At 44.7% G+C, this 22796-nt stretch overlaps 2 protein-coding genes across 3 annotated transcripts in view; both read right to left on the reverse strand.

Moving 5' to 3' along the window:
- Positions 1–5172, reverse strand: part of STYX (serine/threonine/tyrosine interacting protein) — a 28368-nt gene extending 23196 nt beyond the window's left edge. Inside the window, exons 1-4 of one of the 2 annotated variants that reach the window (XM_073577954.1) lie at positions 5124–5172; positions 1319–1351; positions 929–982; positions 625–722 (exon numbers count right to left, since the gene is read on the reverse strand). In XM_073577954.1, the coding sequence (XP_073434055.1) occupies positions 625–722; positions 929–982; positions 1319–1336 (170 nt within the window). In that variant the 5' untranslated portion in view covers positions 1337–1351; positions 5124–5172. Of the gene's footprint in view, positions 1–624; positions 723–928; positions 983–1318; positions 1352–4818; positions 5031–5123 lie in introns of those variants that run through there. The other variant, XM_073577953.1, reaches the window with a different exon arrangement.
- A 5315-nt stretch (positions 5173–10487) lies between these two features.
- The window catches only part of PSMC6 (proteasome 26S subunit, ATPase 6), a 50306-nt gene continuing 37997 nt past the window's right edge, over positions 10488–22796 (reverse strand). The window contains exons 2-14 of the mRNA XM_073577955.1: positions 21573–21652; positions 21107–21146; positions 20244–20296; positions 19686–19753; positions 19393–19507; positions 19217–19304; positions 12714–12775; positions 12094–12217; positions 11900–11961; positions 11681–11801; positions 11515–11595; positions 11049–11120; positions 10488–10956 (exon numbers count right to left, since the gene is read on the reverse strand). Of these exons, the coding sequence (XP_073434056.1) occupies positions 10838–10956; positions 11049–11120; positions 11515–11595; positions 11681–11801; positions 11900–11961; positions 12094–12217; positions 12714–12775; positions 19217–19304; positions 19393–19507; positions 19686–19753; positions 20244–20296; positions 21107–21146; positions 21573–21652 (1085 nt within the window). The 3' untranslated portion in view covers positions 10488–10837. The remainder of the gene's footprint in view (positions 10957–11048; positions 11121–11514; positions 11596–11680; positions 11802–11899; positions 11962–12093; positions 12218–12713; positions 12776–19216; positions 19305–19392; positions 19508–19685; positions 19754–20243; positions 20297–21106; positions 21147–21572; positions 21653–22796) is intronic.

Raw genomic sequence — 22796 nt, forward strand, 5'->3', positions numbered from 1 at the left:
CCTGTGACGCACTTAAAGGGTTAATAAACTTCTTGAATGTGGTTTTGAGCACCTTTAGGGGTGCAGTTTTTAGAATGGTGTCACTTTTGGGTATTTTCTATCATATAGACCACTCAAAGTAGCTTCAAATGTGATGTGGTCCGTAAAAATAAAATGGTGTTGCAAAAATGAGAAATCGCTGGTCAATTTTTAACCCTTATAACTTCTTAACAATTGTGCTGATGTAAAGTAAACATGTGGGAAATGTTACTTATCAAGTTTTTTGTGTGCCGTATCTGTGATTTAAGGGCATAAAAATTCAAAGTTGGAAAATTGCGAAATTTTCCAAATTTTCGCCAAGTTTCCGTTTTTTTTCACAAATAAACGCAAGTTATTTGAATGAAATTTTACCATTATCATGAAGTACAATATGTCACGAGAAAACAATGTCAGAATCACCGGGATCCATGGAAGCGTTTCAGAGTTATTACCTCATAAAGGGACAGTGGTCAGAATTGTAAAAATTGGCCCAGTCATGAACGTGCAAACCACCCTTGGGGCTTAAGGGGTTAACAGTTTCCATATTAGATCCCTAAAGAAATGTTACAGTCAGACAAAATACATGTAGAAATCAGCATCACTTACCTGAAAAGGTGTTGAAAATTTGGTTTGATGAAATTTGCTTCGATGCTCTGCCTTATGCAGATTATGTGCGTTATGCCGGATTTCTGGAGTATGGAGAGCTGCAATAAATGAGCATCTGATTAAAGACTTATCATAAGATGTGATTAAAAAAATATAAGTCATATAACAGAAAAACAGCACCTCTCCTATCCAGGGGTTGTGCCAAGTACTGCAGATTATCGCCATTAATTTTAATGGGTCCAAAATTTCAGCAACAAGCTGTCAACATTACAGTGAATTTACTTCCACATTGGGGGAAACACACCTTGCTCTTCATTGCTGCCGAGTATGGACCCAAAAATAAGCCAGGTAAAATCTCCTAAAATAAACAAAATCAACACAAGTTACAGAAGGCAATCCCACCCAGTCTACTAAATAACACACACAGAAGTATCAGCAGATATAACAGAGCTGAATCATCTGGCACAGTTTCTGATTTGCTGTAAGTAAACCTGCAGCAGGCAGGACACATAGTTCTGTACTGTTCTGAGTACAGACCACCATATGTACGGCCTGGGCGAGGGTCTCTGGATCTGAACTCCACAGCTTCAGTCACACATGAGGGTATAGAGTACAGGTCAGGAGATCTGCGGACAACCTGAACTTGCATAAAAAAAAAAAAAAAAAAAAAAAAAAATGCTAAAGCCTACTGTACCTGCATCTCCCTTCTCATCGGATAACTCCAGTCCTGAAAGGAGAAGAAGATACCGTATTAGACAGCTGCCTGACCCCTTTTTAATTTCACAGTAAGTACACCTGCCCCATCCCGCCTAAGTTGCTTATATAGCACTCTTATTCCGCAGCGCTTTACAGACATTATCGGCACTGTCCCCACTGGGGCTCACAATCTAGATTCCCTATCAATGTGTCTGGAGTGTGGAAGGAAATCTGAGAAACTGGAGGAAACCCACGCCAACATGGGGAGAACATACCAACTCCTTGGTGTTGATTTGAACCCAAGAGCCCAGAGCAGCAAGGCTGCGGTGCTAACCACTGCGATGCTGCCCATTTTATAAAAGTTTCAGGGACTTATGGCAGCAAGAAAAATACAGCAGCTCTCACTCGTACTAATTATAGTAGATTCATCAAACCAGGCATTTACTACATTAGCCTGGAAGTATAAAGATCCTAACAGATGCATGAACTGCAATATAAATGGAGCCAGTAACTCACCTGCCACTATCTAATCTGCTCTATAGACCTGGAACAGCTTTCTGCTATACTTCACTTTGCTGTCAATTACAGTTTGTTGGGCTGGGTTTCACCCAACACTTTATCCATGCTCCTAACAACTTTTTAGAAAAGCAGCAGAGATGGGTAAAGTAGCAGAGTTTCAGAACTTTGAAGAGCAACTTTTCTTGAGTTAACTAAAGAATAATCCTCCTGTATTTTGTTTGTTTTTTGGGTGTAGCAGGAGTGAATACTGCAGATCTTGCAGACTGAGAATCTTTGTTATCACAAGCAGAGAAAATACACAACAAATTGATGATGCGGTTCTATAGTCTGCAGATTGTCAATTTACAACAGAATCCAGTGGTTTCTCTTCACTGCTGTGGAGTCAACACTATAAACTTCTCTGAGGAATCCCTGACAAGGCGCTGCAGTCATATGTTAATATGCAATTCCTGGAGGCCATGACACCATGCAGCAAAAGATTGGGCAAATAGCATCAAGGGCGTGCCACAGGATTATGAAAGAGAAAGGAACCTGTCAGCAGCATTGTGCTCAGTGACTACAGACAGTGTCAGGTCGGCGCCGTTATACTGATTACACTGATACCTGGTGATGAAATCCGTCTTGTGGTTGTTGTGGAATCTTTATTTTTAGTTTTCAGTTAATGATCGGCTCGTGCTCCGGGTCGGGGCTGGGGCTTCATGTGCTGCTCTGTTTAGGTATTAATACTGATGGCTTATGACAGGTCACTGATCCCTCAGTCACCTGCCCCCTATTTTACATACTGAATATAGTATGTATTTGAAAAAAAAAACAAAAAAAAAAAAAACACATTTCAGCAGGTGGTAGCGCCTGAACTGCAGCACGATCGCATCTATAATATGCATTAAATTATTTTATTTAGAGATATACATTTAGGCTACGTTCACACGTAGCAGAATTCCCGCGGAAGTTACCGCGAGAATTCCGGAATTCCATTCCGCGGGAAAATCGCATTTCAAGTTCCCGCAGAAAAACTAGCGATTTGCAAGCGTAATTAGCTTGCAGAATGCTAGCGTTTTCCAAGCGATCTGCAGCATCGCTTGGAGAACTGATTGACAGGTTGGTCACACTGGTTAAACAGTGTTTGACGAGTGTGACCAACTTTTTACTATTGAGGCTGCCTATGCGGCATCAGTAGTAAAAGATAGGATGTAAAAAATATTGTTATTTTCACCTTCTGGCGTCCCGCGCCTCTCTCCACGCTCCCGGCATCTTCTGGTCCCAGTAATCTTTTGTGCGAATGACCGTGAGACGTCGCACACCCGCGAGACCGCGACGTCATCGCGGTCATTCTCGCAAAGGATTACTGGGACCAGAAGATGCCGGGAGCGTGGAGAGAGGCGGGAAGGCTGCGCAGGACGCCGGAAGGTGAGAACAACAATATTTTTTATTTTAATTCTATTTTTTACAGGGATATGGTACCCAAAGCCCGGAGGACAGTCTCCTCTCCTCCAGACCGTGGGTACCATCCGCAAATGTTCTGCTTACTTTTTGCATGGTGTGCACAGCCACAGTAAGCAGAACAATGCATTCCTATGTGGGCAGAATTGCTGCGATTCTGCTAAGTTAATGAGCATGCTGCAGATTTTACCGCGAAGAGATTCCGCCGTGGAAAAAAACGCAGCATTAGCACAGAATTGCGGAATCCCATAGGAATGCATGGGATGTTTATTTTTCGCAGCAAAATCGCGCATTTAAAACCGCCGCAAAAACATCGCGACGTGTGAACGCAGCCTTATTCTTTAAAATTCTCAAAATGGCACCGGCCGCACCTGCGCAGTAGCGTCTATCAGGAGTCCAATAGCTGCTATTGCGCAAGCGTCATCTTGGTGGAGACCAATTTTTTTTTTATTTCCTCTAGCAAAATGGTGCCTGCGGAGGACCATCTATCGCATTGCCAATAGATGCTACAGCGCAGGCGCGGCTGGCGTCATTTTTGAGACAGAATTTTTTTTTTTTTTTTTTTTTTATAAATAATTTAATGCATATTATAGATGCGCTCACGCTGCAGCGCAGGCACCGCCTGTTGAGTGGGAGGTTTTTTTATTAACACATTATATTCAGTATGTAAAATAGGGGGCAGGTTAAGGAGGGATCAGTGACCTGTCATAAGGGTAAATACCCAATCAGAGCACAACATAAAGCCCCGCCCACAGCCCCCCTCCCCCATATTCCACCCCAGCGCATGAGCATATCATTAACTGAAAACGAGGATTCCACAACAACCACAAGACGGATTCCATCACCAGGTATCAGTGCAATCAGTATAACGGCGCTGACCTGACACTGTAGTCACTGAGCACAATCCTGCTGACATATACCAGAAAGGAAAACGGATGGCACTCACCGGTTAAAATCTTCTTTATTCAGATACTTTAACACAACGGCATAGGGAGGATGGGCGCAGGAGTGGAAATGACGACAGCCGTTTCGCGCTGCAGTAGCGCTTCTACTGGTCACGTGAGTGCCATCCGTTTTCCTTTCTGGTATAGCCGCTGTGACGCCCTGGTTTCTGGAGCACTTCTTACAATACGCATACTTGCAGTATCAGTTTACACAACTCTTTGTGCGGTGAATAAGCTTCACGGCTGTGCGGATTAACTCCTTGTTGGCGAGACAATCCTGCTGACAGGTCTGAGACCTGTAGGGCTAGTCTGCAGGTAAGAAGCGGTACAAATGCTGCCTTACAGAAAGCTCAGCTACCAGGAGACAACTATTCCTCCAGGGAGCGCTCAGTACATAGTGTGCTGCAGGTGTAACACCTCAGTACAGACGAGCCGCACACATTATGCATATATACACACACACAATATATAGTATAATAGGCTGTATAGTTTATAACTATATTATATACACACACACTGTGACTGACACATCCCACAGCCACTACATTGTCTCCGCTTCCTCCTGGTCACATGACCCGGCTCGGGCCGCTCTCACCTCCGCGTCCTCCTTACATGGCGGGAGGGAGGGGAACTCCAGCTTCACGTCGTCCATGCTGCGTCCCGCTGTTACACGAGGCCAGGAGTCGCCGGTCCCGTCACCACACGAGCCATGCTGCTGCTGTCTACAACCTCCCTGCTCGCCCCCGTCACCACCTCATCTGTGCGCGGCTCCGCGTCCCTCCGGCGCAGCCTGATGACGCGACACGCATGCGCCTCCGTCGTCCTTTATATAGTTTTTCTAATTATCATTATTTTTAAACTAAACGCTTCTACATCGATTACTAACGGGCGCAGAATTACCTCGTGATGGCGGCCTTATTATTATGGCCTGCTATGTTTTCGGTGGCGTCCGGGGACTACAAGGCCCATCACAATTACCCGGCCTAATGTATGGCAAAGCATGACGGGACATGTAGTTCAGCTGTCAGGATATAGGCGCTGGCTGGATGTAGATTGTGGTGACAAAAATCACGTGATGTTACCATTGGCTGATTAGTGACAGAATGCGACACATTCACGCGTCTGAGGCAGTGACCTCCAAGCTGGTGCCGAACTACAACTCCCAGCATGCCTCAACCTCACAAGACGATGCTCCTCAGGCTCTGGTCAGGGCTCCCCACAACTTTCAGAGTTCTGACCCTTTAACGACAAGAGTTACAGTACAAGCAGGGAAACACCACTTAGATGGGTCAGGGGTTGCTGGGAGTTGTAGTTTTCCAAGTCAAGCCACAGGTTGGAGAACAAAGCCTGTTCTAATACTACAACTTCCAACATGCCCTGACCCTCCTAGGAGGTGGTCTCTTATCTGTGGCCGAGCTACAACTTCCTGTAGATTACAGCTGTCATTGGATGCTGAGAATTGAAGTTTTGTCACCACTGTGCACATTTTGGGTCTCGGGGGGTATTTCTCCACGTTGCCCTCATTATACGGCCACCTGGGAAGCACTTTTCCTCATTTTCAGCTGGTGAAGTTCACAGTATGGTCGCTGTGATAAAGGCTCGTTCACACCATGTGGGGTACATGACCCAGATCTATGTCTCCCCCTCCCCTTGCTTATGGCTCACAGACGGCGCTTCATGTCCTCTACAGCTGCAACGTTCCCGATCTTCACAGAATTCATAAGTCCAGTGTCAGAGCTGCAATATGGCGGCATCCCTAAAGAACTTGAACTGACGGCACATGATACACACACAGCACACTTCATAGAATCATAGAATCGTAGAGTTGGAAGGGACCTCCTGGGCCATCTGGTCCAACCCCCTGCTCAAAGCAGGATTCGCTAAATCATCCCAGTCAGATGTCTGTCCAGCCTCTGTTTGAAGACTTCCATTGAAGGAGAACTCACCACTTCTCGTGGCAGCCTGTTCCACTCATTGATCACTCTAACTGTCAAAAAGTTTTTTCTAATATCTAATCTGTGTCTCCTCCCATTCAGTTTCATCCCATTGCTTCTAGTCTTTCCTTGTGCAAATGAGAATAAAGTTGATCCTTCTACAATGTGACAGCCCTTTAGATATTTGTAGACAGCTATTAAGTCTCCTCTCAGTCTTCTCTTTTGCAAACTAAACATTCCCAAATCCTGCAACCTTTCCTCATAAGACAGGATTTGCAGACCGGTCACCATTCTGGTCGCTCTTTTCTGAACTTGCTCCAGTTTGTTGATGTCTTTTTTAAAATGTGGTGCCCAAAACTGGACACAATATTCCAGATGAGGTCTGACCAAAGAGGAGTAGAGGGAAATAATGACTTCACGTGATCTAGACTGTATGCTTCTGTTAATACATCCTAGAATTGCATTTGCCTTTTTTGCTGCTGCATCACACTGTTGACTCATATTCAGTCTGTGATCTATTAGTATACACAAGTCTTTTTCACATGTGCTGTCACTTAGCCCTATTCCTCCCATTCTATATGTTTTTTCCATTTTTATTGCCCAGATGTAGTACTTTGCATTTCTCCCTGTTAAAAACCATTCTGTTAGTTACTGCCCACTTCTCCAGTTTATTTAAATCTTTTTGAATCCTCTCTCTCTCTTCTCTAGTATTAGCTATCCCTCCTAGCTTTGTGTCATCAGCAAATTTAATCAGTTTACCCTCAATTCCTTCATCTAAATCGTTGATAAAGATGTTGAACAATACAGGGCCCAGGACAGAGCCCTGTGGTACCCCACTTGAGACATTCTTCCAACTGGATGTGCAGCCATTTACGACCACTCTTTGGGTCCGATCACTAAGCCAGTTATGAATCCACCTAACAGTTGCCTTGTCCATTCCATACTTAATCATTTTTTCAATAAGGATTGTATGAGAGACTTTGTCAAATGCTTTGCTGAAGTCAAGATATACTATATCTACAGCATTTCCTTGATCCACCCAATCAGTGATACCATCATAGAAGGAAATTAAGTTAGTCTGACATGACTTAGTTACAAACCCATGCTGACTCTGTTTAATCACTTCATTCTTATCCAGGTATTGACATACATGTTGTTTAATAATTTGTTCAAAGATCTTTCCTGGTATAGAAGTCAGACTCACCGGCCTATAGTTACCTGGGTCCACCTTCTTCCCCTTTTTGAAGATAGGAACAACATTTGCTCTTCTCCAGTCTTCTGGCACTTCTCCTGTTCTCCAAGAATTTTCAAAGATTATAGAGAGGGGTTCAAAAATTTCTTCTGCTATCTCCTTCAGTACTCTGGGGTGTAATTCATCTGGACCTGGAGACTTGAATTCATTTAGGCTAGCTAAGTGTTTCCTCACTATCTTTCTGTTTATAGATATCCTGGATTCTTCTATTCCCTTAATAGGACAGTGAATAACAGTTGATGTTACATTTCCTTTCTGAGAGAAAACAGATGCAAAATAGGAATTTTGCATCTTCATATTCTGACCTCACACCGTTCAGCTACATAGGAAAACGCAGCAGACTGTCCACTAATATAGCAGTTTCAGGATTTGTTCACACATCAGTATAATATCAGTGATTGTAAACCAAAACCAGGTATAGAACTTACAGAAAGTCTATCATTGAGATTGACACCTGTTCTGGATTTTGAAGACACTCCTGGTTTTGGAATAGAAACACTGATAACATATACTCTTGCGATTAAAGCCTTAGAGTATGGGTACAGGGCGTCTGTCCGCCTGGACTACAGTACATACTGTATATGGATCTTTCCTGCCCTACTTTCAGCTTCTGTGCAATTTAACTGTTTATATCTCCTGAATCCAGACATTCCTCAACCAAGACTCTGCCAAAAAAAAAAAACCCTAGTCCATGCCCTCATCATCTCCCACCTGCACTACTGGAACCTCCTCTGAGGCCTCCCCTCTAACACTCTCACGCCTCCAGTCTATCCTAAACTCTGCTGCCCAGCTAATCCACCTGTCCCCCCCACTCTGTCAAGCCCTTCACTGGCTCCCCATTGCCCAGAGTTTGCAGTTCAAAACCCTAAACATGGCATACAAAGCCATCCACAACCTGTCTCTTCCACACATCTGTGACCTAGTCTCCCAATACTTACCTGCACGCAACCTCCGATTCTCACCAGATGTCCTTATCTAATCCCCTCGTATCTCCTCTTCCCACAATCGCATACAAGATTTCTCCTACACATCCCCCCTACTCAAACTCTGTACCCCAACATATCAGATTCTCACCTACTGTGGAAACCTTGAAAAGTAACCTGAAGACCTACTTGTTCCATCAAGCCTAGAACCTGTAGTAACCAACCACGGATCCACCAAACCGCCACACAACCAGCTCTACACTCGCCTACTGTATTCTCACCCATCCCTTGCAGATTGTGAGCCTTTGCGGGCAGGGTCCCCTCTCCTCCTGTACCAGTATGTGACTGTGTTCAGGATTATTGTACTTATGTCAGGATTTTTGCTATGTACATCCATTTTCACATGTAACAAATGGCACTATAATAAGAAAGCACTGCTTATATACGCAAATGTACACCATGCAGTATACAATGGGCCCTTAAGGCAGCCGGATGCCTCAGCAAGTTGGTGCAAACCTATTCCTATGTCCCACTCATCAGGCACAATAGACCATGGCCTGTGTGTGGGGAACAGTAGTCTTGTGCCCGATAACTGCAGCTGAGCTTATAGATAGGCTATCCGGAACATCTTCGCCTGTGCATTAAGCCCTCATTTATGCCACATCCTGTGGTTCTTACAGAAGTCGATGACAAGAAGCCCCTGTAAGAAGGAATATTTAGGAATTCACACCAATGGGATACATTATTCTATTCAGTCAGAAGCGTTATTGCACTGGACACAGCCGATCGATAATTTATGAAAATTAACATTATAATCCCTCCCACGAGGAAACTATAGGCCAATAACTGGCTTTATATCACACCAATGTCACCATTCCTTCTGCTGATTTTCCTTGTGTGTTTCAGAGCAATTTGCAAGTTAAGTCATTGTATACTAAAAGCTTTTGTAGCTTTCTATTATTTGCACTCATTGTCAGCAAGAATGTAAAATTGTGACTACAAAGCCAAGATTTCACCCTTTGTAGGTAATAAATGTACAGTAAAATGTGGCTTTTTTACCTTTATCAGGGGCAAGTTTTCAATTTCTGGATGTAAACAGTTTGCATTCACTGACAGCAACATGAGATTATAAAAAATTATATAATAAAGGAAATCTGTCAGCAGACTTCTGCCTGGCAATCTGACAGCAGCACACAGCAGGGTCAGGGACCCCCGAAGCCAGCGATGTATTACTTTGGTTACTGGGTGCAGCAGTTGTGATACAATCCCAGTTTTCTCTGCTGCAGATTGAACAGAGCTGTGAATGCTGAGCCCTGTACAGCCCCGTCCACATCACTCTGATAAAAAGCTGCCAATTAGTGCTAGGGGCGAGCTTGGACCAGGAGGCATGAGACACCTAAGTCCTATAGTGAAAATCTCCTGCTAATAAAACACAGATTGTATTGAAACCGCAAAAACACAACTTGGTGATATTGCTGAAATCAAGGTCTTAGCTCCTACATCATGCTGCTCTCACATTGCATAGCAAAACCTACTGACAGAATAAAAGACAGTTTATGAAGACTAGGGTGTCCTATGCTAGACTTCCATTCCATCATGTTGAAGAAGTGTCAGATTCATTATGGTGGGAATTTATCATATGTTTGTGCACCAGAAATGGAAATCAACACCAACGATGAGCAGTGTCAATTTCTGGCAGAAGTGAAAACCTGTCAGGCTGTAGCAGCTCTTTTGGAAAGGCAGCTGACAAAGTGCAACATTTTTCCACAGATGTGTCTGGTACAATAATTTGCTTTTATGTGTGAAAAAAATTCATAAACTATAAAAGTATATTGTAAGCATAAGCCCTGACTTTATGATCAGAGGTGGTCTGCCCTGTGGGACCCCCAGTGATTCAGAGGATGTTTTTTTTTCGTTTTTTACCCCATTAACAATGGCGCTTAAGCCACATTTACGACGATGCCAGGAAAAATCTGCTTCGGGAAAAACTGAACCAGCTGATCATAAAGTGCTGGCATATACCAGCTATAAGTCATGACTTAGGACTATACCTTGCAATTCAGAATGTTTCTTGATACCCAACACTTAAGGACATGACAGACCCCTTTAATAAAACCTTATCCAACCTGATGGTTTCACTCAATTAATGACAACATCCGATTTAAACAGGGTTTATTCACCTTGGAAAGAAAAGGACAAAAGTCAATTGATATAAAATATTTTATGAAACACAGTAACTCTCTTAAAATCTGCTAAGTTATTTCTTCCCCTCAGTCTTTACTGATCATACAAGCCAAGTTTTGTTTTTTTTCTTTACAGTGCAAGAACTGCAGAGAATATTGTATTATGACAGATCCCTTTGTGTAGCAGACTTATTCCAGAAATTATCGAACTACTAAATTCTGACGATGTTGTATGTACTTTAATAGACACAACCATACCCTAGAGGATCAGTAGAGCCTCCAACATAAGTCACATACCACCCATGCAGTCTTTGATTTTATATTAGACAGGTTTATAATCTAATTTAGACTCCAGCTTCTTGGAATCGGCAACTTTCCTGACCGCCTTCATAAAATCCTCCTGGACGACAAAATCGTGATCTGCCCGAATGGCAAACATCCCTGTGATACAGAACAGAAGGAAACGCTCACTACATAAGCCAATGTAACAATACAATGACAGGAATTAACCCTTTACCTCTGCAGTTACTTACCAGCTTCAGTGCAAACATTCCTCAAGTCTGCTCCATTAAACCCATCGGAAAGCTTCACAATAGCTTCATAATCTACAATAAAAAAAAAAAAACACAGTAAAACAGAGGTTGGCCATTACTTTTTTTATTGATGGCCATAAAGAAGTAGAACATAAAGCATACAGGTGATATTAAACCTTTAAAATGTTTATTTCTTGATTTTAGAGAGTGTTCCCCAAAAGCAGGGAGTGACCGCATCAATTACTGCTTCAATCCAATCCTGTCAGTCCTGGAATGTATGATGCTCCCAATCACTACTGCAGCCAATCACTGGCCTCAGTGGTGATGTTTGCATGGAAGCGACGATGGACATTGATGCTAGTGATTGGCTGCAACAGTCACATGACAGACAGACAAGAAATCCATTGTAGCAGCAGCCCTGAAGCGTAATTAACACTTTCATTATTTTTCCCTAAGCTCTAGTTACCTATTTCTCCATGTTTAGTGATGGGACCTGCATGAATCTTCAGAATATCTAGTCTGGCTTGCTCATTGGGCAGTTCAATATCTGCAAAATAAATTTTATATTTTTTGTTTAATAAGGAAAGAAATTGATCTTTACAAAAAAAAAAAAAACAGAAAACAAAACTTACGAATTTTACGGTCAAGTCTACCCGGGCGTAACAAAGCCGGGTCCAACGTGTCTGGTCTGTTAGTGGCCATGATCATTTTCACTCTGTGCAGAGTATCAAACCCGTCCATTTGATTCAACAACTGGCAAAAAAACAGTGTGTTAAATACATGGTTGGTGGCTCATGGTTTCCCCCCTCAAAGTGCTTGAATTGAACCCCCCCATGTTTAGTACGGCGTACCTCCATTAGAGTTCTCTGAATCTCACGATCTGCTGAAGTGCCCTCAGAAAACCGCCGACCACCTAGAGATCAGACCAGAAGAAAGCGCAAGGAGATGTGATCATTGGTATGCAGGTTATTCCCTTTATGATAAGTGCAGTCATAACCCCTTTCCCCATCTCACATGCAACCCTGATAATACTGCGCCTTCTCACCTATGGCATCAATTTCATCCATGAAGATAATACATGGCTGGTGGTCCCTTGCGTAGTTGAACATTTCTCTGATGAGCCGCGCACTTTCACCAATGTATTTATCTACAATAGAACTAGACACAACCTAAAGGAGAAAAAAAAAAAAAAATAAGCGTGATAGTTTAACGCTTTATCAGCCATTAATTGGACATTGCTGTAAACAGATTAGCAAGCAAGAACAATAAAGGGCATTTGTCACTTGATCATACTGCCCGAACCCCAGGAGCATCAGTTTTCGAGATGCAGCCAGGTAGAAACGCCGCAGAGTTTGGAAAATTGACTTGCCCAGCTTCTCCCTTCTTCAGTAGATTGACAGTTCTTACTATGTAAACCCATGTGAGTGGGGCATGGAAAGCTGCCCCGAGGCCACACCGGACTAGTAAGGTCTCATTACAGTCCCCGGCTGGCAAACTGTTTACTCACGGTATTCAGAGCAAAACATGCCTGTCCGCCCATGGTTCTGGCAGCATGAGTCTATTTGTTAATTCCCGTTAATGTCATTTTTAGCTGGAATTAGACTGCTGCACGTACTCATGAGTAATATGGTGCTAAACCATGAGTGTGCATGCAATTGTATGTACCTTCAAGAAATTGCAATCCAGCTGACTGGCAACAGCTCGAGCCAGGAGTGTTTTTCCAGTACCTGGAGCAGAAAACAATGGGACATATCAGACCATAGCAGGAGATGCTATCAGTACTAACAAGTATTGATCCTTCAAAACAAGGCTTTTTCGAGGGGGGGGGGGGGGGGGGGAGGGGCTTTAGAGTACCTCAATTTTGCTTCACCTCATGCAACCATAGTTATATACCTCATTTTTCGGACTATAATACGCACCTATGTTTTAGAGGAGGAAATTAGGGGAAATAAAACTGACGCAAATAATGTGGTCAATTCTGTACTTAATAGCCCCTATCCTGGTATATATGGCCCGCCACATCTCTACCCTGGTGTGCATGGCCCCCTTCATCCCTACTCCTATCCTGGCACACATGGCCCCCCATCTCGTTCTTATCCTGGCACGTATGGCCCCACCCCTAGCTGGGTATGATTGGCCCCCACCCCCATCCTGGTATGCACAGCCCCATCAGAAAACAAAAAAAAAACAAAAAAAAAAACCACAACATTACACTTACCCTTCCCAGACATCCCTCACAGCGTCCTGTTTCTGATGCCAGCCACTGCTTTATGCTTGTAAGAAGCGCATGGCAGGGACGTCATGCGCTGCTTGCAAGCCGAAGGGCAGCTGCTGGAATACTCAATGCTCTGCACGCCTGGACTGTGTGCGCGCAAAGTAGTGAGTATTCATTGCTATCTAGCGAGCACAGTGTCAAACGGAGACTTCCCGCAGCTTCCGGCAGTCACGTGTGCCGATACTTGAGAAATTAATATTCATGGAATGGGGTGAATATTAATTTCTCTTAAGCAGCAGGCACAGGAGTGACCTGATGCTTCGCCGAAACCGCTCCCCCACCTCAGCCAAAAGCAGGTACATCGGACTATAAGATGCACCTCCCATTTTCCTCCATATTTTTGGAGGAAAGAGAGGGGATTTTTGGTACTCACCGTAAAATATTTCTTGGAGCCTTCATTTGGGGACACAGGTAACCATGGGTGTATGCTACTGTTACTAGGAGGCTGACAAAAAAAAGGAAAATAGTTCCTCCTCAGCAATATACACCCACCGACAGGCATTAAGTACCTCAGTTAGTGTAAAAGCAATAGAAGCAACCAAAAACTCAACATATGTACCAACCGAACAAAAGGCCTTAGGCCCAAAAGCAGTACAACCAGATAGGGAGGGTGCTGTGTCTCCCAATGAAGGCTCCAAGACAGACTTTACGGTGATTACCAAAAATCCCTCTTTCTTTATCGCTTCATTGGGTAACAGGTAACTATGGGACACCCCAAAGCAGTCCCAAGGGTGGGAAACAGAACGCAAAGAAAGCAGACTTAGGTTGGCCGGTGCATAATTGCCGCCTGCAGCACCTTCATTCCCAGGCCTGCATCAGACAAGGCATGGGTATGAACCTTGTAAAACCTTGTGAAAGTGTGCAATGATGACCAGGTCGCAGCCTTACAAATCTGTAAAGCCGAAGCTTGTTGACAAACTGCCCAGGAAGCTCCTACCGCCCGGAAGGCATGAGCCTTTACCCCCGGAGGGGCTGTTTGTCCTGAACACGGTATGCCTCCAAAATTGCTGAACGAATCCAATGGACAATAGTGGACTTAGAAGCTGGAAGCTCCTTATGACGACTTTCAGAGATGACAAATAGGACATCACAGCAGCGAAAGGAAGCAGTCCTTGAAGGGTAGACTTGTATAGCTATGATCAGATCCAGCTTCTATAAGGACTTCTCCAGGGAATGAACCGAAGAGGGACACAGAGAGGGAAGGGCAATTTCTTCATTAATGTGAAAAGAAACCACCTTAGGTAAGAAGGAAGAAAAGGACCTGAAAACTACCTTGTCCTGATAGAGAATCAGGAACGGAGAACGGCAGGATAGTGCAGCTAACTCACACAAACTCTCCTGATGGACATAATGGCAACCAAAAAGTCCACTTTCCGTGACAGGAGAGAAGCCGGAATGTCTTGAATGGGCTGAAAAGGAGCGCGCTGAAGTGCACCAAGGACAATGTTAAGATCCCATGTTCTAACAGAAAGTGATAAGGTGGAGCCAAGTGGGCAACTCCTTGAAGGAAAGTCTTTACCTGGGAACAAGAGACCAAACTATTGTCCTCACTCCACCGAAAGAAGGCTTTCCAGTATCTGTGGTAGATACGCGAGGAAGCTGGTTTTCTTGCCTTTATGGTCTAAATGAACTGATGAGAAAAACCAGCCTCCATCAGGACTGCGGCCTCAATGGCCATGCCGTTAAACTCAGAGCCTGAACTCTGGTGGAAGAGGGGCCTTGTGAGAAAAGATCTGGACGGTCTGGAAGACTCCAGGGAGCGCCCATGAGCATGTTCTCACTAGTGCTGCGTACCAGGAACTTCTTGGCCAGTCCGGAGCTACCAGGATTACGGGGATTCCTTTCGCCTTTATCTTTTTTACGACTCTCGGAATCATGGGCATCGCAACAGATGGCCAGATCCAGGGATCTGGATACAAACGGAGGAATCTTGTGGTTCATCCAAGACACCATCTGGCATACTTGGTTGAAAACATCGGGGTTGAGAGAACGCTCGCGCGATGCAAGACCCTGAAGACTCAGAAAAACGGCTGCCCAATTTTCCATGCCCCAAAATGTGTACAGCTGATATCCCATCACTTGTCTGCTGCAAGTTCCTCCTTGGTGGTTTATGTAAGCCATCGTATTGGCGTTGTCCGATTGAATTAGAACCGGGAAGCCCGCTATGGGGGACTACCAGCGGCAAAGGGCAAGAAAAGTCACCCTGATCTCCAGAAGATTGATGGGGAGAGCGGTTTCTCTGACGTTCCAGCGACTGTGCTATGTGTGATGGAAGGAAGACCGCTTCTCAACTGAGGAGACTGGCGTCATTGGTGATGACCTGCCACCGGAGAGGGAGGAAGGATTTTCCGCGTAGGCTAATGTCCACCAGGTCAGGAATGGCCTCCCCTTGAGAGGCAGAAGAATGGGCTGGTGCAGGGAAACGGTCCTCTTGTCCCAGGTAGACAATAGGGACAGCTGAAGACGACGAGTATGGAACTGGGCAAAGGGTACTGCTTCCATGGCAGCAATCATCTTTCCCAGGAAATTCATGCAGGAGGACCACAGGGGGAAGAGGAATTTGCCGCTTTAGAAGGCAGATTCTCTGGTACAGAGAAATAAAGTTTTCCTTTGGAAAACACGGACTTGTGCCATGTTGAACCTTATCCTGAGAAACACCAGGCATTGAGCTTGAGTCAGGGAGGACTTCTCTCTGTTGACAATCCAGCCGAGACTAACCAGATTGTCCAAGGTGATCTGAAGGCACAGGTCGCAGTCTCAGAGGATCGGCCCCTTGATCAAAAGATTGTCCAAGTAAGGGATTATGAGAAATGATACTCTGGGGGCAGAGGCCAGGCCAAATGGAAGGGCCGTGAACTGGTAGTGTTCCTCATGGATCGAAAACTGCAGGAATCTCTGATGTTGAACACAAACAGGAATGAGAAAATAAGCATCCTGAATGTCTACAGAACAAAGATATTCTCCCGGTTCCATGGAGGCGATCACCGAATGTAGGGACTCCATTCTGAAATGGCGGACCTGAACATGACGGTTCACACACACTTGAGGTCCAAAATCGGACGGAGCGAACCGTCTTTCTTCAAGACTACGAAAAGTACGAAAAGACTGGAGTAGAACCCTGGAAAGCATTCGTTCCAGGGAACAGGTACGATTACTACTGTGCGTAGAAGACAAGAAATGGCCTGAAGAACCCCTGGAGCCCGAGACGGGAGTCTCTGTGGACGAAACAGAAAGAAACGTCTTCCGGTTACAAGATACTCACATCCTGAAGGGCAAGAAAAGTCTATCTCCCTGACCCAGGCATCGTCGACCATCGACAACCAGGCGTCCCGGAAGAGAAGAAGCCGGCCTCCCATCCTGGAGATATTCCTGGGTGGGGGTGACCCATCACTTACGAGAACGTGTTGGTGCGGATCCCAGAAGATTTCGAAGAACGACCCCTTGATCGCCAGTGAGGTGAAGGCCTGAAGGATGGCTTCTTCCTTTCCCCTTAGGCGGAAGAACGGACCTGCTGGGAGGGAGGAAGTTCATGAAGAGAAGGGCTGAAAAGGAACGAAAATTAAGCGACCTCTTCCTAATGAAAGGATGCTTAGGGCTGGACTGGGGAAGAGAAGTGCTTTTCCCGCCGTTAGCATCTGAAATTATCTGATCCAGTTTGGACCCGAAAAGCCTAGAACTTTGAAAGGCAATGTTAGCGAGAAGCTTTTTTGAGGGTGGATCAGCATTCCACGCTTTCAACCAGAGGATGTGGCGTATCAATGCTATGATTAAGGGTCAAATATGATCCGAAACGCGTAAGCCTACACATGCTTTTATCATCACTGGAATTGCATTTTTTAACTATGGATTAAATAAAGGCTTTTCTTAATTTTTTCACATCGTGTGCTGGAACCATAAAAAACTTTTTTTCATTAGCCAAGGATTTACTCTGCCTATCCGTAGCATCTTTAAGAGACACACCGTCAAACAAGACGGTCTTGGAAGACAGGCAAGAAACCGGCAGATCCACATTAGGGGATTCTTCCCATTTACCAACGAGGTCTGGGCTGAAGGGATAAAGAATGCTTAGCTGCTTCCTTCCCAGGAAGCGCTTTTCAGGATGTTCCCAGTGTTTAGCCATAATTGCTTCAAATTGATTGGGGAAGGTTCGTGAAGGACGTTTTACCCGTTTGAAGGAAACTGAGTGCTCCTGAGCAGGAGTCTAGACCTCCTGTAGGCTAACAGTTTGGGTAATTGCCGAGATAAGGCTAACGACCATGTCCTGCATTCTTGAGACTTGGTCCGCATCAGACTGGGAATCCGCATCTGACCTGAAAACAGCCTCCGAGGAGTGGGTATGGGGAGAGGAGGGCATCCTAGATGATGCAGAGGGACCCGGGGAACTGGAAAGAGCCAGCTGCCTTTGCTTTGTACTTGATCTGTCCCTACGACGGTGGTGGTCAGGTGCGTGTGAATCACCTTGAGAGGCGTTTGAAGCACTGGTGGCGGTAGACAAGTGAGGAAGTCGCTCCAGGACCTGGACCAGGGTTTGTGATACCTTTGTCAGGTCAGAGATCGACTGACATCGCAACAGCACAGTCCAGGGGGAGGGGTGTGCCGTCATCCCAAGCTTTAGGGGGCTCCTGCGGGGCCAACATGGAGGCAGGGCTGCAGGACAGACAGAAAGGAGAAGACTGACCTGAGCACAACTTTCTGTTAAAAGGGCACAGGCATAATGAAACACAGTAGGCTTAAAGTGGCAACAAGAAGCCTCTGCAGGGTTGGGCATAAGTCGAGCCTTGTTAATAGTGCTGAGACTAGGCTATATTGGGAACAAAAAAAAAAAAAAAAAGAGGCCAGGGAGAGGGTAGAGTCTACACGATGCCAGCGACGGTAAGATGACTGCGAGGTTAGCTGTATCCCCCTGCGGCAGATGTCTTCAGCTGAATGCAAAAATGAAATCATACATACCTGCAATGTGAGCCTTGGTCCTCTTCGCAGATGAGGATTTTATCAGGAGCCCCGGGGGGGATGAGGGTCACTGGAATAGTAAATACTCCTTCCCGCACTGTCTCCAGACGCACTGTCTCCAGACGGTGCAGGAGACGGCATCAACCACTTATAAGAAGGGGGAAGGCCACCAATGGTGACCACCGTCTTCCTATCAGCCCTCTCCGAGAAGGGTGAGGTGGGGAAAAGGCAAAGGACTGGCCCCCGGGAATCACCCTGAAACACCCCTAAGGGTGACAGGAAATTAGATCCTGCCTTGCGGACACAAGAGTGGGCAATGTAGGTGACACCACACTGCTCTCTCGGTCGCATGAAAGTGGGACAACAGGGTGAGAAATTACTCCTAGATACCCTATAGATGAAGAACCTGAAAAACAAAGGAAAAAGATTAATCAAACAGGTAACCTAAAAAGGAAAACTACGGATCTGGGATCAGATCCAGGTCCGCCTCCTACAAACACTAGGCTTAAACTGAGGTACGTGATGCCTGTCGGTGGGTGTATACTACTTAGAAGATATTTTCCTTTTTTTATGCATAGTGTCAGCCTCCTAGCGTGTCCCCCAATGAAGCAATAGAGAAAAGTGTCTTATAGCCCGAAAAATACGGTAATCTATTAAAAGTTTGGTTCAGACAACTCCTCTCACATCCAGAGGCGATACCCTGACGCTCACACATAACTACAGGGATGCTGCACCATCGGCACACACTGAATGTGTCATACTGTAAAGGCTAGGATGGGTGACGAATACCTGCCAATTATGCCAACCACCGGCCGTTATCTATAGACAACACTATCAGATGCAGAAGTGAGCAGCGCTGGACCAACTCTTCAGAGCTCAAGACTACTCCATAAAGTGCAGCTATTGCACACAACCTGACAAATTACAGTCACTGTATACATACCCGGGGGGCCGTAGAGCAGGCAGCCTTTAGGAGGGATTATTCCTACACGCTGGAAGAGCTCTGGATTAGTGAGCGGGAGCTCAATGACCTGATCAATAAAAGGGTTGATAAGAATAAATGAAGTAACCGCCACTATTTATATGTACAAATATGTATATATGTAATAACTCACACACCTCCCTGAGCTCTCGGATCTGCTCGGAAAGACCTCCAATTTCGGAATACGACACATTTCCTGGATCCTCATGTGACATATTATACACAAGTGGATCCACCTCTCGAGGCAAATAGCTAAGGGCAGGAGACACAAAATGGCAGTTCTTGCATTAAGGCGGACGGAAGGAGTCCAAACTGCCTCAGTGTTTGAAGAAAGAGCTTGTAAAAGGGAAACGGTCATTGAAATCAAGGTTTGATCTGTGCAGCTTCCCCAAAGCCACGTTCAATGTGACAGATTCCTTTAAGCCCTTACCGCATAATAGTGAGCGTTGTCATATCTAACGCTACTCTTGTTCCCGGCTTTAGTTTGCTTTTGTCCAGCTGCATTAAAAAAGAAAAAAAAAAAAATGTAGGGTTAGCCTCCCTGCAAACCCTGGCACATCCCCACTGTAACTGCTAAGGCTTGTGCAGAAGACTGTAGTTTTGGCAAGAGTGTGATGCTTCAAAACATAAAATTATACTTGGAGCAATGTTCTTCAATGAGGACGTGCACAAGTCCCAGTTTTTTCTTTGAACAGAGTGTGGGGAAAAAAAAAAAAGGAAAAAAAAATTGCAGCATGCACAATTTGTCTCCAATAGGATGCCACTCGCCCAGTCTTGTCTATGGGCCCATGGAAAACACCGGAAAGCACTCTGACGACATCTGAATGTGGTCCGATTTTCACGGACTGGCTTAATGCAGAAACTTTTTTTTTTCTCATCAGAGGAAGGAAGAAAAAAAAACAAAAAAAATCAGATTCCACTCTGATCCGATTCATTGAACATCGTCTGCACCTGCCCTAATAAAAAGCTTAAATAGCGAGAGACTTACCTGTCGACGACAACCGACAACATATCTTGGACCGTTTGTAGCTTTGACAATGACTGAAAGCAAATAACCGAGATCAAATGTAATATCTGAAATTTATAGATTGCATGAAACAAATTAAAAACTAGGCCCTTCAAGCAAAACTAAAGTACATGTGTGGATATTGCTCTATCCCCGTCACGCTGGATGAAGGATAAGTGTACATCAAATGGAAGAGGGAGCCCAAACACTAGTGAAGGATGGAGTGGAGACCCCCTAGGAGATCCCTATATAGGTTCTGCATCTATCGCCGAGCAGGAACCTAATCCCTGCCTGACCCTAGCGATAGGCCCTACATAAGGAGGGGAGTAGGTTTGCACTAGTCAGTCCCCACTAACACTAAAGGCAGAGAGGGTAGACAGATGGGGAAAACACAGCTTGAGAAGACAACCAAAATGTCACGCCAGCAATCCCTCCAAGGGTCCTCAGGGAAGACACTAACTGATAGCTAGCGCTCCCAACAAGACTGAGGCAAGTATGAGCTAACACCCGCACCATGCTGCAGCATCTGAATGTATTTAAACCTTCAGCACAGGTGTGTGATTAGCAGCAGAAGGTGGAGGCAACCATTGGGTCCTAGAGGAAGAAAGATATTGCTCCATAACAGATGTAAAAATCAAGAAGGTGCTTGAGCTAAACAAAGACCTTCTACATCCAGATTCAGGATGACTGTCACACCAGACACACCTGTGACAATCCCACCATTATATCACGTTGGTGTCTGCACAGCTTGTAACCTTTGTAGCCGAATCATAAACAAGAACCAAATGAACTGAACCCAGAAAAGAAAAAGATCTTCTCCAAAAGAATCCTAAAACAATACTTACATTTTTCTTCTGTGAGCTGCTTAAGCACTTCCCCAACAATCTGAAAACAGACAGAAACGACCATTATTCTTATTCATAAAGAAATCTGAAAATGGCATTTTTTTTTTCCGTAAGGTGAACAAGAGACTGTTTGCGATTCTCCGCACGCACAAGTGTCAGTCCTGGAAGAAAAGATATTCTGCAGAGCTGGGAACTTTGCATCGTAGCAAAACAAAAGCCACATCCGCTTTAGAGAATCTCTCACATGATGGAAGCTGATCCAGAGAGCAAAAAAGGAGCATACAGAGCTTTGTAGGAATAGACTCACTCTAGGATTAGGAGTCCAGTGGGCGGTCCTTGTCAGTAATTGAATTTGTATAAGTGTACACCCACAGACTAGAACCGCCCACTGGACTCCTAAGCAGAAAGGCCAACACCACGGGCAGCAACAGCAGAGAACACATCACATATGGAGGCAAATCCTTACCTGCCCCACACTCTGCAGAGCCTTCAGGTCATTTTCAGATTTCTCATACTGCTTAGTAAGTTCCTTTAACTGTTCCCTTACTATAAAAAAAAATATAGGATTAAGTGTAAAAAATAGCATATAATAAAAAGAGCTCAAACGATGCCAACTAAAGAGGTAAAATCATCGTCCCTTTAATGAGAGGGGAGACATTAATAAATTACAGTAGGGAAATAATAAATTGCTTTATCCTCTGTTTTATGTAAGGCACCATATTATAGGCCAAATAGCACAAAGCAGAGAGTCACATAAAATGGCAGACAAGTGTTATCCATTAACAGTAGGTAAAGAAACACCAGCTCACCCACTCCCCAAGCGGTTGGGGGCACAAGATCCACAGGACAAGATGAAATCAAATGTGGACGAAAGGAGGGCTTGATCCAACTTCCAGAATTTTTTGCCAAAAATTATGCACAAAAATCAGTAAAAGGACATAGCAGCAATGCGTTCCAAGCGCACACGGCGTTCATCAGAGCTACAATCTAACTGATCAGACATTTCACTAGTAATCCACCAATAGGCGCATGTATACAAAGTCACATGATCAATTAAAACCAACAATCAGGTGCGGGTGAAATACACAGGTATTACATAGCTGGTAATGTGTTTTTTCATGAGACATGACGGCACCACGAGAGAGGGGATCCGCCCAACAAGGACAGGAAACCTTCAAGCTAAAAGGGTCGGCTCCTCTCTCCGCATCAGTTGTTTTACAGAGCACGAGAGGAACTCCGCAGGTTAGTGTACACAAATAATACATCCTTTACACTACTAAATTTCCAACACCAAGGGAGTGTATAATGCTAATAATGCACCCAACTAATGACGTGATCAATAGGGAGGGAATATAAGGGTGCCGTCATGTCTCATGAAAAAACACATTACCAGGTATGTAATACCCGTGTTTTTCCATTCTACATGACGGCACCACGAGAGAGTTAGGCTAAGTGCACACGTACCGGAACTCTCGCGGAAATTACCGCGAGAATTCCGGAATTCCAGTCCGCGGGAAAATCGCATTTTAAATTCCCGCGATTTTCCCGCGGAAAAACTAGCGTTTTGCAAGCGTATTTAGCTTGCAGAATGCTAGCATTTTCCAAGCGATCTGTAGCATCGCTTGGAGAACTGATTGACAGGTTGGTCACACTCGTCAAACATAGTGTTTGACCAACTTTTTACTACTGA

This window comes from Dendrobates tinctorius, unplaced genomic scaffold, assembly GCF_039654945.1.
Source record: "Dendrobates tinctorius isolate UK_male_01 unplaced genomic scaffold, ASM3965494v1 ptg000058l, whole genome shotgun sequence".
NCBI classification, from domain to species: Eukaryota; Metazoa; Chordata; class Amphibia; order Anura; family Dendrobatidae; genus Dendrobates; species Dendrobates tinctorius.